Source organism: Triplophysa rosa, linkage group LG5 (assembly GCF_024868665.1).
Source record: "Triplophysa rosa linkage group LG5, Trosa_1v2, whole genome shotgun sequence".
NCBI classification, from domain to species: Eukaryota; Metazoa; Chordata; class Actinopteri; order Cypriniformes; family Nemacheilidae; genus Triplophysa; species Triplophysa rosa.
The window spans coordinates 2,680,240-2,699,806 of record NC_079894.1 but is presented as its reverse complement, the minus strand read 5'-3'; the positions used below and the strand labels follow the sequence as shown (position 1 = coordinate 2,699,806).

The 19,567-nt window shown below is 37.6% G+C and overlaps 1 protein-coding gene across 9 annotated transcripts in view; it reads right to left on the bottom strand.

Annotated features, from left to right (window-relative positions):
* epb41l3b (erythrocyte membrane protein band 4.1-like 3b) overlaps positions 1–19,567 on the bottom strand; it is a 47,319-nt gene that overhangs the window by 27,300 nt on the left and 452 nt on the right. For 7 of the 9 annotated variants that reach the window (XM_057332951.1, XM_057332950.1, XM_057332952.1 and 4 more), the window contains exons 2-7: positions 9,869–9,989; positions 6,321–6,475; positions 4,976–5,152; positions 445–549; positions 311–353; positions 154–229 (exon numbers count right to left, since the gene is read on the bottom strand). In XM_057332951.1, coding sequence (XP_057188934.1) covers positions 154–229; positions 311–353; positions 445–549; positions 4,976–5,152; positions 6,321–6,464 — 545 coding nt within the window. In that variant the 5' untranslated portion in view covers positions 6,465–6,475; positions 9,869–9,989. Of the gene's footprint in view, positions 1–153; positions 230–310; positions 354–444; positions 550–4,975; positions 5,153–6,320; positions 6,476–9,868; positions 9,994–19,567 lie in introns of those variants that run through there. The other 2 variants (XM_057332948.1, XM_057332947.1) reach the window with 2 other exon arrangements.

Genomic DNA, 19,567 nt, shown 5'->3' with positions numbered 1-19,567 from the left:
CACGCACATGCACGCAGGCACTCTCTCACACACACACACACACACACACACACACACGCACATGCATGCAGGCACTCTCTCTCACACACACACACACACGCACATGCACGCAGGCACTCTCTCACACACACACACACACACGCACGCACACACCTGGTGATATCTTCAGAGAGTTGTGCTGGATCCGGCGTGTAAAACTTCACGCTGAAGGAGAAGCTCCAGAGATCATCTGAAAACACCAGCGTTTACACTCACGACAGTCTCTACAAGAGCTTCACATGACCATGCGTGTTTATCAAGCATGACATACCTGTCATCTGTTTCTTTATGTCTTTGGAGAGGTCAAGCCAGTTCTGTGAGCAGAAGAAAACATTCGAGTTCATTAAACACACGTCAAAGAGTTAAGATATGAAATAATAATACAAGACTAAAACCACACAGAACCTTATGGCCTTCAGCGTCACGGTACGTCAGGCCGAAATAATCCTTCTCCAGAAGATTCAGATGATCACAGACTTGATCAAACACCACATGGCCTTTAGTTCTCTTCTGCAGATAAACAACACATAAACCTGTTTACTTCATAAGACCACGACAAACACATCAACACTTTCAGCTAGATCTCTCATGTGTCAAAATCAAACACACACACAATACGCAGCACTTCTTACTCTTTATCATTTTATTCAAATCAATATCAGGATATACAGTATGTTTGTCTGTATCACCCATCTGTTTTTAGCTTCATGACGTCAGTCTACTTTACGTTTCTGATTGTACAGTAATGAGTTCATGAGTCATGCGAGGCGAGCTCAAGCACTTTATTCATACGCCTGGCTTTAGCAAAACCAGGGTTTTCCCCGCATAGAGAAATTGGAGGCGGCAATCTCAGTCTAATTTCGTGCCGCCTCCAACTCTTGGCAAAATTATGTCCAGCGTCTTCACAAAAAACACTGCGGGCATTAAACAGACTGTCATTTGTAAGTGCAGTTGCGGCATTACGCCACAATAGAGGCGCTGTTTCATTATGAGTCCAGTGAGGCGCTGACGAGTTTGGTAGAGGAGCTTAGGAGCTGTATTGGCTGTGATTGACGACTGTTCAGGTGTTTTACCTTCAATTTCTTGAAAAGGTTCTTAAATTAACATGATGTACATCATTGTATTGTCTTAGCTGTGAAGCTGGCTCTTTAGTAAGACTGGTTAATTATGGGCTGCAAAGTTAGTTGAAAAGGATAAAAAGCTTATATAAAAATGTTCAACTTTTCTGTTCGGGTCAATAAATTTCATGTTTAATATAAATTATTACTTGTCATTTTTATTTAATTTTTAGAACTTTAATATAAGTGTTTTTTGCCTTGCACCCCCTCCAACTAATTTTGAGCCAGGAAAAACCCTGAAAACTTTAACCAAATCACAGTTTCCATAGAAAACACAATCCCATAATGCTTTGCAACACATTCAGGATGGTCAATAAAGCGAGAGAAACGCTGATTGTAAAGATAGTTCATTTAACAGCAAAAATGATCAATTCTACACAATATTGGTGTGAGTCTATGCATGGGCATCGACGCCATTGTACCCACTTTTTAAGACCAATGATATTGGACCCACTCACCTTTTTAGCATCTCTCATTTAGCGCAGATAGGGTGCCCTCAGTCAAATCCACTCCACTTGAGGAATGCTTCATAAGTTAAAGGGGTCATATGGCGTGAACACGTGTTCTTCTGTGTCTTTGGTGTGTTATAAGTCGCTCATGCGTGTATTAAACACGTATGATTGCAGAAATGAAAGTGTGGGAACAAAAGAGTCATTCTATGTAAAAGCGAATGCTCACCAGACCTGCCTGAAACACCTCGTGTAGCCACACCCCCACAAATCTACATCAGTTGGTGGTCTGATTTGACTAAGACCGCCCAAATGTAGACGCAAGTAAGGTGGGCGTACCTGTCAGTACAACTGAAGAGGAACCTGATGTTCCAAATATGGTCAGAGGCGTCACATTTCCCTCACACGCTTGCAGTATTCCACCAATCACTACACACTGGTGAACTGGCCAATCACAGCACACCTCGCTTTTCAGAGCCATGAGCTTTATTAAACATCTGTGTGTTTCAGAGAGGCGGAGCAAAGAGGAGATACAAACATGCACGTGTGTGGAGAATACAGCGTTTATCAACCTTAAATCCTGAATACACATTACATCACATCTAAAACAAACCATAATATTCCTTTGAGCCGTGTCATATCACCCCTTTAACTCCATTCCACATTAAAGCTACAGCCTTGATTTAAACACTGTTGCTTCCTCTTTTTCACCAAGCTCATTCAGAGTCCGTATAAATTACACTAAATTACAGTATTGTTGTATATTATACATTACACAATAATAATAGAGCGCAAACGATCAAATTAATTAAAATTATTGAATGGATGCTAACTAAGTGTGACAATAAAGACCTCCCTACTAGCCCTAACCTTCCCATACACTTTATTGTTAAACACCTGTTAGCCATATTTCAAATATTTCATTTTTTTCTTGAAAATAAATGCCTGTATGATCTGATGCGTGATGTGAATATGAAGAAGAGTGAGATCGGTGGATTGGAACCTGCGTCACAACTACTTATGGAGGACTAAACCTGCAAAAATTATAAATAAATGAATGTATAAATAAATAAATATATAAATGTAATAATATGAAAATAAATACAGGAATGAATGGTTTGATAAAACAAAATAATTCGTTTTAGCTATTATTGATCTTAGCTTTAACTTTTCTTTTCATTTTTTAAATTGATTTATTATTTTTTGTGTCCATTTTTAATTATTTTTAATTATTATTATTTTTTATTTTTAGATTATTTTATTTATCATTTCCTTTTATTTTTACATTTATTTATTTATACGTTTATTTATTTTTATATTTATTTATTATCGCATGTATTTATTTCCACTTTTATTTATTTATTCTTGTATTTATTCTTACTTTTCTGTGTCTTGTATGATAATTAGATGGGTTGGTCTTGCCTACTATTGGTTCAGCGTAGATTGAAGCGTTTGATCGATTACTCTTGACTTGTTTTGGACTAACGTCACGTCACTCACTGATCGTTTGCTTCGTGTATAACGTTAAGTAACTATGGCGGGCGCACAATTAGCTAGAGAGTTACAGCATTTAGCCAATGAAGTCGATAACCATGCATCAAATGACTATGTGTCATTCAGATTAGATGCACTTATTGATGATTTATTACAGATTGACGGCGAGATAAATGACAAAGTTCTCCCTCGGTTGTTAGCCTCTTTGCAGCACATTCAAAGTCTGTGCGAGTCAGAGGGTGCTATGGTGGTGTTACAGTTCAACTGGTGAAAATCATAAAGCACAAAATGTAATAAGGTTTAACTACACAGATGAGCTTGTAAACCGAAGTCGCAAGCTAACGCTTTGTCAAAGTGATAGTTATAAGCAGCCTTTCGGTTAGAAAAAGCGTAAAGATTTAATGTAACATGATGTAACATAATGTAAATGAATTGAGACATAGTGAACTTAAGTCACAAGTTAACACGGTAGTAATGAGCATCGTTCTTTCACTACAGGGGCCATCAAATGGAAACCATTCCTTCTAAAAAGACGTGGTTACTAAACGGTACTCGTAAACTACATTCCATAAGAGATAAATAACACAGAGGTCACAAGTTAAAACGGGCATATTCCCTTGATTCATCCAGCTGCATATTGTTGTGTGACATCTTGATATTATTGCAAAGATCCGCAGCAGCTAGCATTGCGAAATAGCTTAGTGTGATTGTTACCGTAGTGACACGCTGCCTCGCTTTATTGTATGGGTACGAATCCCGTGTCAAATCGCTTTATTTATTTTTTCACCTCGCTTCAGCCGTTACGGGCGATCATACCAATAATTTGCAATCTTAACAAGAATGTCAAAATCATGTAACAAGAAAGTCTGTGTTTATTAGACATCTTAATATCAAGTCGTCTTGTGCTTTCAGAATCGACGAATCTGCTGAGGTCGTTCATGCACCTCTTTGGCAGAGGACCTGTAACCGGAACTTGGTCACCACCTTAGCACCCCCTGACTCGCACAGATTTTGAAGAACTTTGTCATTTATCTCTCCGTCAATCTGTAATAAATCCTCAATAAGTGCATCTAATCTGAATGACACATAGTCATTTGATGCATGGTTATCGACTTCATTGGCTAAATGCTGTAACTCTCTAGCTAATTGTGCGCACGCCATAAACGTTATACACGAAGCAAACGATCAGTGAGTGACGTGACGTTAGTCCAAAACAAGTCAAGAGTAATCGATCAAACGCTTCAATCTACGCTGAACCAATAGTAGGCAAGACCAACCCATCTAATTATCATACAAGACACAGAAAAGTAAGAATAAATACAAGAATAAATAAATAAAAGTGGAAATAAATACATGCGATAATAAATAAATATAAAAATAAATAAACGTATAAATAAATAAATGTAAAAATAAAAGGAAATGATAAATAAAATAATCTAAAAATAAAAAATAATAATAATTAAAAATAATTAAAAATGGACACAAAAAATAATAAATCAATTTAAAAAATGAAAAGAAAAGTTAAAGCTAAGATCAATAATAGCTAAAACGAATTATTTTGTTTTATCAAACCATTCATTCCTGTATTTATTTTCATATTATTACATTTATTCGTTTATATATTTATTTATTTATACATTCATTTATTTATAATTTTTGCAGGTTTAGTCCTCCATAACTACTACTCTCTCTACACTGAACGCTGAACTGTTGGTAATCTGAAGTCGTTTTAACTCGAGGTTTTTCTGAGGGAGGACAAATCCACATTTTCTGTGCGTCCGAAGCCCATGGGTATGTTTATGCTTCATTATTACACCATTAATGTGAGTTTAGAAAGATGTTTGCATGTGTTCACGCGTGTGAATCTCGACACACCTCTAGCGTGCAGGTGAAGTCAGCGCCGTCCAGCAGTGTGACTTTACACTCCATGTTCTTCAGTCTGTGACTCCACGACAATCTGCTGCTCAAAGACTTCTGGGAAATGCGGTCGTCGTCTTGATGGTGCTGGTGATCTGGTGAAGTGACGTCTGATTCGTCACCTCTGTAACGCTGCTGAGACACAGTAAATGACAGCAGGTGTCATGTCACCGAGTCAAACAACTCATAACCAGTGTTGGGTAAGATACTCTGAAAAAGTAATTAATTACTAATTGCATATTCAATAGTGTAATTAGATTACTGTACCAATGACTCTCTCCAAAAAGTATTTAATTGCTTATTACTTATTACTTTCTATATCCTACATCAACCTTGATTAGTTCAGTGATTCAAGGACAGACATGAAACGGCTCTTTTAATTCATTCAAATATATAATATAAACTACATAAAGTACTCTTATTAACTGACCAAAGCATTACAGATGTGAGAATTAAACATTAAAGCACAGATTTTAAAGTTAAGACTCTGAATTTTGATGTCAATTCCACTATTTCACACACATATATTACACAAAGTATTTAATTTAATGACATCAGAAGTAACTATGATTAAATTACAGAAAAATAGAGTAATCCCTTACTTTACTTTCTCAAAGGAATAGTCATTAAATTACAGTAACTAATGACTTAGTAACTAGTAAAGGCCATTGCACATTGAGTCCAAAATTTGCGTCCAAAATTTACGCAGGTTTAAAAATAAATACAACCTCACGTTGTGTCAATCACATTTACGCACTGCCTCCGATATTTTTGTCCATCATAAAAACATTCGGACAGGGTTCGATTTTCTGCGTTTTACGCATCCGTAGCAAGTATTTTGAGAGGCGTTTTGACAATTCAGAGACACCGTACAAACCAGCGCCAAATACGAAAATTTCTGACTGTATGTGCGAAGACCTTTACACCCAACACTGCTCATAATATCACAGCTTCAGTTTTCAAAACAGTTCTCAAAACTCCCTCTCGCTCACATGAAGCTTTGAGAATTATTTCAGTCATTCAGAGAGCTTATAGACGATAGCCGAGTCTTATTCTCAACATTCAGTCGGTCCGCATCAAATCACATCACCGCTTTCATCTCAGTTTTCATTTCACTGCTTCGCTATAAAATACATTTTCATCTTTTAATCACGTTGCATAATCTCCATGATCTGCTTTCTAGAACCGATGACGAACAGTGACTTTACAGCAGTACAACATCACACATGTAAAGACCAAGATGAACTTCAGTATCATAGTATCAGATGCTTTAATGTCTAGTGAAGATGATGAACATGATGACCTGTCCGGTGTGATGAGCCAGGTGTGATGCTGACGGTGTGTCCGCTCTGATGTGTCCTGAGGATGAGATGCGCTGTTCTTCTCTCTCTCGCTGTGAATGTTGCTGGCGGTCGTCAGACGGTCTGACTTGAGTTTCTGTCATCATGACGAGTTAGACTGAAAACACACACACAGATTCTTCATTCAGTTTGTGAATAAAACACTAGACTTCAAATCACAGGTGACTTTGAATGTTGAAGATTTAATCCAGCCTGTTTCCTACTCACTGATTTACCTAAAACCTAAAGCATCACTTTGTAGTTTTTCGACCTTAAAATAATGGGCCTCATTCATGAAACACGCGGAGAACGATTTTTTGTGTAAATGGTGCGTAAAGTCATTATGACGTAAATTTTGAAATTCATGAAAATATTCGTATTTTCAAAATGTTAGTTGGTACGAAAGAAATGTACACCTGCTCCCTATCACGTGTAAATGGCGCGTAAAACATTCAAACGTTCTGTATTCTTTTAGCGGGGATTATGCTCATTGTGAATGAGCGTGCATGCGCCCTGTTTACGAGTGATTGGAATTCATTAACAAATCTGACGTTTACGAAGTATTTCTGAATCTGGAGGAAAGTTCATATTTACAGTACTCAGAGAATTCTATAATATCAGGTGCTAAAATACAAGCGAGTTATGATCTGATGAGTTTCGAAGACACATTCTGTATATAACCTCACTCCAACACATCACGTCTCATTCACTCATGCACACGTTTCCACAAACAAATCACGATTCACCAAACCTTCTGTACTAAAATGAATTGTAAATTTACAACAACAACAAAACACACACACACGTATGAAAGAATCACATCGATATAATCTCGGAGTATTAGAACGAATATACACACATACATACACATGCACTATATTAATAACTAAACTCTATATAAATGTGTGTGTATATAGATGTGAATAATGTGTGTGTGAGTGTAATTCTGAGTAATGTGGAGTACTGGCTGAACAGAAGTGACTATTCATCCAGTAACACAACACACTGACTTCTGATGATTAAACGTACATGACAATAAACATCAACATCAGCACGACTAAAAGCTTTCTGTCAGTTTATACACACTACAGCAGCTCTTCACTGAAATAAACTGTGTGTGTTCAATTCATGCCACGCACAAACACGCACGCTGGGCTTTATAAACAGAGTTGTGTTTATTCTGCTGTAGTGTGCGGTGGGATGGGGGTTTTCTCAGCATCATCACTCAAACATCATCATGGTTCAGTGGCCAAAGCATGTGACACGCATTCAAACCCGTGATTTACAGACACACGCTTGACATGCAGCTCTCTAAAAAACACTCTGATGTTACTTCTGATTAATGCTTCAACATGCCAAAAACATGCAACGTGTCCGTGTTGAGTTGTTTCAGTCCGAATCATGGAGATGATTTAATAAATATGAGCATCAGAACAAACATACAACACTAACTACAATGACAAAAGCTGTTTCAAATATAATGACTCTAGACTACGATGTAAACGCAGTTTTCACTAAACATGTGACGACTTTAATCCCAGTTTAGAGCATTACGTGTCTGAATCTGTTGCCCTGTTGAACATTAGCGTGGTGGAACTCGTCCGTGTCTTGTGTTACAGTCACGACAGATCCTGCGTTCATGTGTCAAAGTGCAGCTCTGATGTCAAACTCCTGATGAACTCCAAATCAAACTCAAGCGCAACAGACAATAAAGCACCGACCAGCTCTACACGAGAGAGAACAAGAGCAGATCATCTGAAAAGATTCCTCATTCTATAGAGTGCTGCACCATCACGTTTAGATGGTAATGACTGAATCATCTGAACTCTTTTTAATGTTCTGTAAAATCAAAGTTTTAATGTCACTGCAGATAACAGAGAGAGACACTGTGAATGTGAATCAATCAATCAATCACCGTCATTTCATTAGACAATCAACATTATATAGTTTCTCCTTGACCTCTGACCCTTGACCCCTAACAGACTTCTACACATCATGTGAACCCACAGCAGAGATCATGAGTGAAACACAACAGACATGTAGTTTTGACATCAGACAATAAATGTCATTAAAACACTGAAATTCACTTTCATTCTTTAAAGCGCAGATGAGTTAAATCTTTTGATGAACACAGAGAAAGATATTTGGAAGAATGCTTGTAACCAAACAGATTTTGCCCCCCATTGAAGGACAAATTATTTATCTTTTTTTTGTTCTGTTGGAAACAAAAGAAGATATTTTGAAGAATGTCGGACAGCAAACAGTTCTGGGGCACTTTTGACAACCTACTATGGGAGTCAACGGGGGGCAAAATCAGTCTTGTTATAAGCATTCTTCCAAATATCTTTCATTTTGAGGTGAAGTATCACTTTAACTTCTTAATCCAAATTCACCTCACAAGCAACACAACACCATTCGTGTTATATATATTACATGTACCGAACTGTAATGATGTCATTTCTATTAATGTAACGAATTACGCGTGAAAGAAAGTTTATCACATTCGATTAGATTTTTCACAAAACAATCAAGAAACATCATGAGCTCAAACTCAGATCAGTAATTCACTACAGAAATACCCGAGTGATCCACGTGTGAAGTCATGAAATATGTCAATAAAACTCTACTACATCATCCGCAAAACATTCATTCCATTTAAACCCCGTGAAGAAGACTCACACACACTACAGTCTTAAAAGTTCAGTCAACAGACATGATGAAAACTCAATGATCCATCAAAGAAATAACTCACTTCTCCTTATACAACCTTATATTTGCACCAAAACAATCACAATGCGTTTACTATAGTAAAAGTGTAGTGACCGTGTTTTTTGGCAGATTGATTGACATTTGACTACAAATGCAACAACGAAGCAACGGTGACACTACAGTAAGTGTGTGGCTAAAAACGGTTAATATTTGCATGGGAATTAAATCAAATAAAAACAGTAACACGTGGTTACGTGATATATAGTAAAACATTCGTGCAGAATGTACAAGCGTCAATAGAAACCATTGATTAACAATCATCAGTCTATTTACACACATTACATCTGTTAACACTGCGCGAGACACATCGAATCAACAAATCACACTAACGTTGGTGTTCTTGTGTCGTGATGTTCTGTATTTAGAAATAAAACCCCGCTGTTTACATGTTACCCGTATGTTAGCATCTGCAGAAATCATGTAACGTTAAGAATCAGTATTTATGATTGTGTTTGTATAAACACGTCTTGTGTTTGACAGTGAAACATCTCACGTGTCAGAGGAAAATAACGAGGATCTGCGCGACCGTATTTCATCTGTTTTCCCGCAGATGTTTCGGTAACTACACCGCACTCACTCGATCACGCGAACAGATTGTGTAACGGGAAAATCACGAGCAACATTCGGTTCTGTCAGTCTTCTTGCGCCGGTGGAAATGAACATGAATGTGGTGTCACTGAACGCATGAAATAAAAACAAACAAACAAACAAACAAACAAACAAACAAACGCGTGGACGTTACCGGACATGCTGCGACGCGTGTCTCCTCGGGTGTAGCGCTCTTCTCCTCCCGGCCGCGGCACGTCTGACAGCGGCTACAGCAGCGTCGAGCCTCCGCTCTCCTCCAGGCGGGGCGGAGTCAACTGACTGAGGGGCGGAGTCACGGGAGATAACGATATCAAATCATAATGCGGAACGACTTGAAATTTATGAAATATTCTCTGGTCCATACAACATTTTAAAACATCAAAAATCTCATTTCTACGGAGCCCGTCTGGTCATCCGTCGGAGAAAAAAAAAACAAGACCCGCAAATCCGTGGCGACAGTTTTGTAATTCGTTCCCTCAGTTAAAAAAAACGTACACACAGATTCTAAAACTGTTCCCACAGTTTACGAAACCGTGCTCTCGCATTAATAAACTGTACCCACCAGTTTCCAATCCGTGCTCTCGGTTTTGTAAACCGTCCCCTCAGTTTTTTTAATTCGTTCCCACAAATTCATAAACTGTGTGCACGCTTTCGCAATCCGTTCCCACAGTATTAGCAAACCGTACTCTCGGAATTGAAGCGTCTGCATGTCATAACAGAACAAGCTCCTGCAGGAACATTAAAGGAGTCATATGACACGGCTAAAACGAATATTATGGTTTGTTTTAGATGTAACGCAATGTGTATACACCATTTAAAGTTTAAAAAACGTTGTATTTTCCACACACCGTGCATGTTTGTATCTCCTCTTTGCCCCGCCTCTCTGAAACGCGCTGATTTTTTACAAAGCTCATCGCTCTGAAAAGCGAGGTGTGCTATGATTGGCCAGTTGTCCAGTGCGTAGTGATTGGTCAAATACTGCAAGCATTTCACGGAAATGTAACGCCTCTTACCATATTCGGAACATCAGGTTCCAAAGCAATTTTACTGACAGACGATACAATGAGATTTACAATTACGCCACCTTAACTACGTGTAGATTTGGGCGGTCTTAGTCAAATCATGTTACGAAGTTATGTAGATTCAGATTTCAGGCAAGTCTGGTTGAGCATTCGCTTTTAGATAGAATGAATCTTTTGTTCCCACACTTTCATTTGTGCAATTTTACACATCTAATACATGCATGGGCAACTTATAACACACCAAAAACACAGAAAAACACGTACTTCCGCCATATGACCCCTTTAACGAATACTGTTTTATTTTATTTTAAATTACATTACAAATTGTCTTAATGTGTTTACACACACGCGCGTTAACAGCGCGGATAAAGCACGCGTTCATTGCCGCATTTAACTGGCATAAAGTTGGCTTGACATTTAACGTTCAATATTCGTGAATTTAGAGACCGTCTCTAAAGTTACATACACATTAAAATACATGTTTCCAACTTCAATAGCATTTAAAGCCACAAAACTAGTCCACTATAATGCACACATTTTAGATTACTAGATAAACCGTCAAATCATATGCAAATATTGCTATGTGTTTCACTGCTGTATCGGCTCATACACAAATATAACATTTGTCTGCTGCAAATATAACACCTTTTTTAATAACATACTATTTTATCATTTTTAGTAACAGTCTATTTCGTCTACAGTTCTAATTGTTTTAATTAATGTGTTTGAAATAAAACTGACCTGATCATAAAATATTTCAGGAGCTGTTTTTTTGGATGTTTATATAAAAAGTGACATATAATTGCTTCACAGAAAGTTATACTTAATGTTAAATCTAATATTCAATTACAATATCAAGGGGAATAATTAAATTGAACCTTTATGGATTTTTTTGCCATTGTGCAGCTCTAAAGAGAAACAAATGTGTATTTCTCCTATATTCTACTGAAAAAGGGTCCTGGCATTTGAAAGGTTTGGCACAGATAACCGTTCGTCACAATCTTCCAACGTCCATGTGTTTATTTGTAATGTAAGTTCACAAGGGCTTTAAGAATAAAACCTAATCAATGTTATAATAATTACAGAAAAGCCCGAAAGACGTCTGCTTGTTGCTTACTTGTGCTTCAATATTCCAATGTGGAGCTCATACGCATTGACTTGTGTGTGTTGTTTTTGTATGTTCATGTTTTTATTGTACTAATTGACGATAGATATGCACATTGTCCGTACAATTAACTAATACTTTTTAATTCATGAAAAAAATTCAGACATATAATTAATGAACATTGACATAATTCTTATTTAAGATGTTCATTTATTTTAAACGTTTTAGGTAAAATTAGGGTCTAATTTGCTAAAACTGTTTTATTTCTCCGACGGGTGACCAGACGGGCTCCGTACATTTCTTTGATTTTTAAAATCACTATTCTGTATCAGCTGTAACTAAAAGCAGATTAAAGTCACCATGAAACGATAGTTGCGATTGACTTCTTTTCCATTTTCTCACGATTTACAAGTAGTTGGAAACATTTGAGATATTATAAGTGCTCAGCTGAGCAAAATATATAACACTAGCCTAGTGGTTTTTGGATATTTTACTGCAAAATTGTTACAAACTGTACCTTTAAATAAAGATTTGAAACCCAAATATTTAGCTTGTTGTTTCTTTGCTGTATCTTTCTTTTTTTAATCAATTACTAGAGTGCACTCTAGCAATAAAACGAACAAAGAAGACGCTATCGTTTTTTCAATTAAATTAAAGGACAGCATAACACTTTAAATAAGCAGCGTATATTTGGGTTCACAAACGAAAATACAAAATACAAATGCATAAGCATAAGCAAACAACAAACAATTTCTCCAAACATTAAAGGCAGAACAGGTGATCCTGTCCAGAAACATTTTTTGTCATATTGGTTGGAAATCTCTTTACATCCTGATAGCAATCAAGAAGTATAGTGGTCAAATAATATTTTTATAATTATATATCGTCTGTGAAAGGCGTAGGACCAAAAAACGTTCGCCCAATCAAAACGTTCTGGCCGAACGCTGTGACTGGTCATGTGTACATTTTCAGCCAACGTATTTTGCATACCACTGCGCACCCTGTTCACGCAGACATCATCAGCACGCTCACGTCCGCTGTGTCAATGTAGGGAGAATGGCGGACAAACAGCAACATTCAAACTTTCCTGCAGAACCGACAACAAGTAAATCTACAAAACCAAAGTCCGTTTTTAAAAAAGCAGTGAAGAAAAAACGTCTGGATCATGAAAGAGGAAAAACTGGAATTAGGTTCATCTTTTACACGATGGAGACAGCTCCGGCAGGCAAAGGGTCTCTTTCTTTTGGACAGGTACGTGCATGCTTCGAGAAGAATTTGATGGATTTAGTTTGTAATTCGTTACGTGGATTTACATTCATGTGTTTGGAGGAGGCGTGGTTTTGGACAGCGAATCGCATAGAGGGTGGGATTATAATTTCAGTGCTAGCAGGCTAAAGTTAGCACCTTCCCAAATCAACCACCCCACCTTTAAAGAAACAAAACAAACCTTTGAATTATTTATAAACCATATTTATTAGTGTGGCATTGGCCATCACAGGACAGTATTAGTCATCAAATGTTGTAGACTTCTGAAGTTTTGGACGACTCATTTTTAGTAACTGTTATGTTAAACTGTTGTTTTAAGATCAGTGTTATGACAGTACCTTGTAGGGGTGTAATGGTTCAAATTACTCACAGTTCGGTTTGGGTCACGGTTTTAGGGTCACGGTTTCGGTTCGGTTTGTGCTATGTTCAGGGAAAAGGGACTACTGACAAATAAAAATAAGAACAAATAATCAAGCTACAAGTAACAGCACCAATAAAACAACAGAGCAAAGCAGAAAATTAAATAAGATACTGTATATATACCTTATAAGGTAGAAAATAATCAAATAAAACATAACATTGGTACAAATGAAATAAAGACGAATCATAATTGAAGTTACAGAAGCTATTGAGTCACAAGCAGTGAGTGATTTCCTTGACTTTGAACAGACCGCAGGAATATGCTGCTGTCGCTTTAAGAGGAATGAAACACATCCAGAACACTGATACTGTTTTTCGTCTGTTTCGTCCGTTCACTTAAGACATAACTACTATGTTTGTTAAGATACTGGACAAGAGGGGCATGTTGACCTACTTCATGTGTGAATCTGTCTCTTTAAGCGCTTCAAAGACAACTCAATATTTGTGTCATGTCTGAGACTTCTCTTGCGCGCTTCGGATCTTCTCAAGTTTTCTTCTGCATCATCTGGCACTTAAATGTTTAAATGGTCGAGGCTTGAACGAGTGTCGTTTAAACATGTGCTGTTCAGGTCTCACCTGCACACGCGCGCTCACAACACCCGGGTGATGAAATGACTGCTCATATCACAGCATACGTCAATCCTATTGAAATTTGTCTACGTTATTTGATATGTTGTAGGTATTAAATGTGTATCCAGCGACAAACATACATTAGCTGAACTTTGTCAGTCTGTTTTACGCATTATAATTTCTAACGAACCACATTATAAATGCGTCGTCAGATTTAAGATCAGCCGCGGTCCCCGAATCGTTGGTGGAGAACCGTGCGGTTAAATTTTTTATCGAGAACCGTTACACCCCTAGTACCTTGTCATTTCCGCGTACGAGTAATAATACCCAAATGTATAAATTAAAATATTTTTTTGTTTTTTTTAGTACTGTCAATGGTAAAAAAAATGAATGTGATTTTGTATTCAGCATGTTAAACTTCATAAAAAACGTGAAAATGAAAGCGAAACACAACTTTAAAAAAAATGTGTTACATTGTGTAATCTGAATTCTGTAGTTTACAGGTAGTCAGCGAAGAGATATCGACACAGGCATTATCCTCATTTTGTTGTAGACAGTCATTTGCTAAGCACCCTTTGACCTCAGTCGAACACTTACAAGTGAACAAACGATGTAGTCATCTGATTTTAAAGGAAAAAACTACCACTGTAAATAAAGCATTGTGTATGTTAAAATACTCTATTCTCACATATACAGACGACTGTCTGAAAGTCACTGATGGGTGAATTCATCGTTAACACTATGACAGTGTAAAATATTTCATCTGTCACTCTACGTGGTGAATAGACAAGCTCACACTCGACTTTCACAAAAAATAAAAAATACAGCAGATACTGTACACAGCACTGAGATTTCTTCAGAAGTCTTTCAATCAAAGCGAAAGTTCTCAGTACAGCTTTCCTGTAGCTCAGTGGTAAGAGCATAGCGCTAGCAACGCCAAGCTCGTGGGTTGGATCCCAGGGGATTGCACATACAAATCTATAGGATAATGCGATGTAAGTCACTTTGGATAAAAGCGTCTGCCAAATGCATCAATGAAATGTAGGACAGACTCTTGTTTTTCTGTTCTGACATGATTCTCACTATATGAGTTTACACACTTCAATGTTATTCCACAGAAAATCTCTTCAGATCATGTTATCGAGTCACATATCACCGTCCAATAATCTCCACATGGATGAAATCACACCAGTCAAACGAGCAACATTATTCAGTTTTACATTCTCAGGATCTGTGCTGATTTCAACTACAACAGAATGATGAACTAAAGCAATACTTCAATACAGGCCTATAACTGATGTTTCTGGACAAAGATCATTCATTTATAACTAACATAAGTCAGAACAGGATCAAGATGAGCAGTGTTGAAGTTAAACCCATATCATTATTGGATGTAAATGAACACTTGTATAATGTGTTGCCTAAATTACATGTTCAACATTAAAGGGACACTTCACCCAAAATGAAAATTCTGTCATCATTTACTCGCCTTCCAGTTGTTCCAAATCTGTATAAATGTCTTTGTTCTGATGGACACAGAGAAAGATATTCAGAAGAATGCTTATAACCAAACAGATCTCGACCCCCATTGACTCCCATAGTAGGAAAAATACTTAAATCATTTTTTTATTCTGTTGAACACAAAAGAAGATACTTTGAAGAATGTAGGACAGCAGTTCTGGGGGACTTTTTTGTATTTTTCCTACTATGGCAAAATCCGTCTGGTTACAAGCGTTCTTCCAAATATATTTCATCAGAACAAAGACATTTATACACATTTGGAACAACTGGAAGGCGAGTAAATGATGACAGAATATACATTTTTGGGTGAAGTGTCCCTTTAATGTTGACACAGCATACATCATCACTCAACTGAATAAAAGCATCTGCTCAACAAATAAAAGTAAAATGTATGTACTGTATATATGGTGATATACGATACGATAAATCATTGAAGAGGTGTACACTGTACATCATGTGTTAGAGTTATCTACACTCTTTACAGCCCCTCGACACTCTCACTACAGACGCCGTGTGTGACCTTTGAACCAGGACAGAGCCTGTAGCACATTCCCACTATTATCACTCTTATCACCCTTCATGACTGTTAAAAAAGTGATGAAATAAAAGCCATAAATACTGTCTCTAAACGAAACAGGTCAGTAACAAGTGCACAGCGCTTGAATCTCAAGTTCGCCTTCATTTCAGATTCATCATTCAACTGAAGATTTCTATATCTGTTAGGGCTGTGTATTGGCAAGTGCCTCCCGATACATATCACGATAGATGGGTCACGATACAATATATTGCTGTGTATTTCGATACGATACACATTTGCGATATATTGCAATACTTTAAATAGAAAATGTAAAAAGTAGAGCTAGAAGTATAAAAACATCCCTTACCTCTGTAGAGTGGCCATGATGTGCGATGCATGGACCTTTAGATCAGAGGTTTGGCTTCTCAAACTGTGGGTCGCGCCCCTCAAGTGGGTAGCTCAGGGGAATAAGGCGGCTCACACAAGTCACTTGTCTGTTGTGGTGCATTACAGTTAAAACACTGAACATGGGCAGAATAAAACCTCTGCTTCATCCGTGCTGTAAATGTGCTGGTGTCACATCCGTGAAAGCTCAATAAATGTCATTGTTACTTTTCTTAATAAACTTTCTGTCTAATGCACTGCAGTAGCCAAGTGACTTGTGTCATGACTTGAGAAGCTACAAACAGCATTATTTGATATAACTCATTACTCCATGACCAAAGCACACCCACACATCAGCTCTGAGAGCTCCGAGCCTTCTTATATTTTTCACCATGCTCGCTTCCACTTACTTTTGGCCGTATGTATATGACATGATAAAAAAAAATATTGCGATAGTTACATGTATCGATATTTTTGCACAGCCCTAGTATCTGTGAGGTTTTTCTCACAGTCAGACACCGAATGCCGTCCTGTGAATCTACACGTGCATGAATTTCACCTCAGACGAGAGAAAAAGATAACAAACGATTCATTGATCATTAAACGGATATTTTATGACGTTCTTTCTCCAGCAGAACACAACAGAAGATATTTTGAAGAATGTTAAAAATCAAACAAAACTGAACCCCATTGACTTCCAATGTATGAACACAAAACCACGGAGACATTTCTCAAAACATCTTCTGTTGTGTGCCACAACAGGTTTACAACCACGTGAGATTTTTAGCTGATCTATGTATAGGTCACTTGACCTCTGACCCCCGAGCCGCATCCTCCCGCACTGAATGAACTCAGAATCTTCAGAGTGATGTACTAATGTTTTATTTAACACGGTTAACGCTGTGGTGTTTCGTGACGCCCGCCAGACGCTTTCTCTCTTTTCTCTTTCGTTTATAATAGAAATATCTAACTAATAATTGGGGTGAAACACAGGCCAGATGTGTTTTCACAAAATCATTTCGATTCAGCGTGAAAAACGTCACGTTATTTCACAGCAGTGAAATGTTTACGCTCACATGATCAGAATCTATGAATGTGTGTGACAGCGGCTCAAAGCACTCTCATATAAATCCCCGCTGATGTCTTTATATGGACACAAGAATCCTCCGGCTGAGTGACACAGACGTCTTATCAGACCTTTGGCTTTATCTGGACCGCCGCGTGTCTTCTGCTGAGCTCCGCACAAACGTCACATGAACATCACGTTCAGGAACTTGGATGGAAAAAGTGCCAGATGAGCATGAATGAGCGTGAGCAAAGTCTGCAGTGCCAACTCAGCTGAACGGCGAGGAAAAACAGACGAGGGCGCCTCCCGCCACCTCAGGAAAGTGCGCACTATGGACCTTTGAGCGTCTCCTTATCGGCCAGCCACCCTCTGATAAACAGGCAGAAATATGCCACACCCACTTGACCTCTGACCCCCGAGCCGCATCCTCCCGCACTGAATGAACTCAGAATCTTCAGAGTGATGTACTAATGTTTTATTTAACACGGTTAACGTTGTGGTGTTTCGTGACGCCCGCCAGACGCGTTCTCTCTTTTCCCACCACATGATTGACATTGCTGCTTATCTACGTGTTTAACAAACAACCTCCAGACAAACCGATCGGTCTGTGCTTAAAGGACAGGTAAAGAAGAAAACAGGTCAACAAATGTTATCAAACACATAAGAGCATCGAGGATACAGTCAGAGCAGATGTTTACACGCATTTAAAAGCAAAGCGACATTTATTTGAAGGGTGAAGACACCGCAATGATCTGAGATCAGCTTTTCTCTAGCAATGGTTTCTGAAGGGACCAACAAAAGTCAAATCCACATCAGCAAAAACCAGCGTGAGGAAATGAAAACTCGAGACGGTAGCTTCCTCTTTCCACCGAACGATCTGCACTTTTAACATCACACACACACACACGTACGCACGCACACACACACACACACACACACACACACACACGCACGCACGCACACACACACACACAGTCCTTAACATTCAACAACACATTTCTACTCTATATAACATTATCAACATGCCAACATATAGATCATATTATTCTCCTCATGACCACATCTTGTACTTTTAAACATCAACATCATTAATTATGACTCTTACAAAAACGTTCATTCAAGTGTCTATTAGTATACTTCCTTAAATCAAAAATAAGCTTTCATGTACTTCTCAGTAATTCACTTAAAACGACACTTACACTTAGCACACATCATACAAACGTTTGACATAACTCCTTTTTAAAATAAATTCAATGTGTTTATTGTGTAAGTTAGCTGTGTTTTTGTTGTTGTTATTATGGCTTAAATCAAAACAAACCAACGGCAGTTTGATTGATATTCATTGGAATGCACAATAAAAAACGTGATTTTTGAAGAATAGAGTTTGGAAGCAAACTCTTCATTTATTGTTATTGGTCATTATAAAACACACATTGAAAGCAATGCTGGAAGGCTTATAACTGTATAATCTGGCACATTCGGGGGATTTCCTGCTCTAAAAATACATGAAAGAGGTTTTTATTCTGGAAAAGCCTCAGATATCAAAGATATTCTTGCATCACAGAATAATGAAAGCGCTTCAACTCACCAACGGAAGAAACACAATCCAGATGTCCATTCATGATCACATCCAGAAAACAGATCCAATATTCCAGAAGAAGAAGAACATGAAACATAAGAATTTATTATTGAGTGAATCCAATCTGTGTCTTTACGTACATATAAAGAGTTTGGTTCCAAAATGAGATCATTTCAAATAGCATGTTTTTTATTTACATTTACATTTAGCCATGTATCTTTTATCCAAAGCGACTTACAGAGAGTTCAGGGATTTTATTGTGCATTCCATACCAAATGAAAAAATACAGCTAACTAACGCAATAAACACAATAAAAAACATGATTTTAGATTTTTTTTAAATGCAGTTATCTCATTTTGGTACCAAACTCTTCATATATTTGTCAAATATATTTGTACTTTTA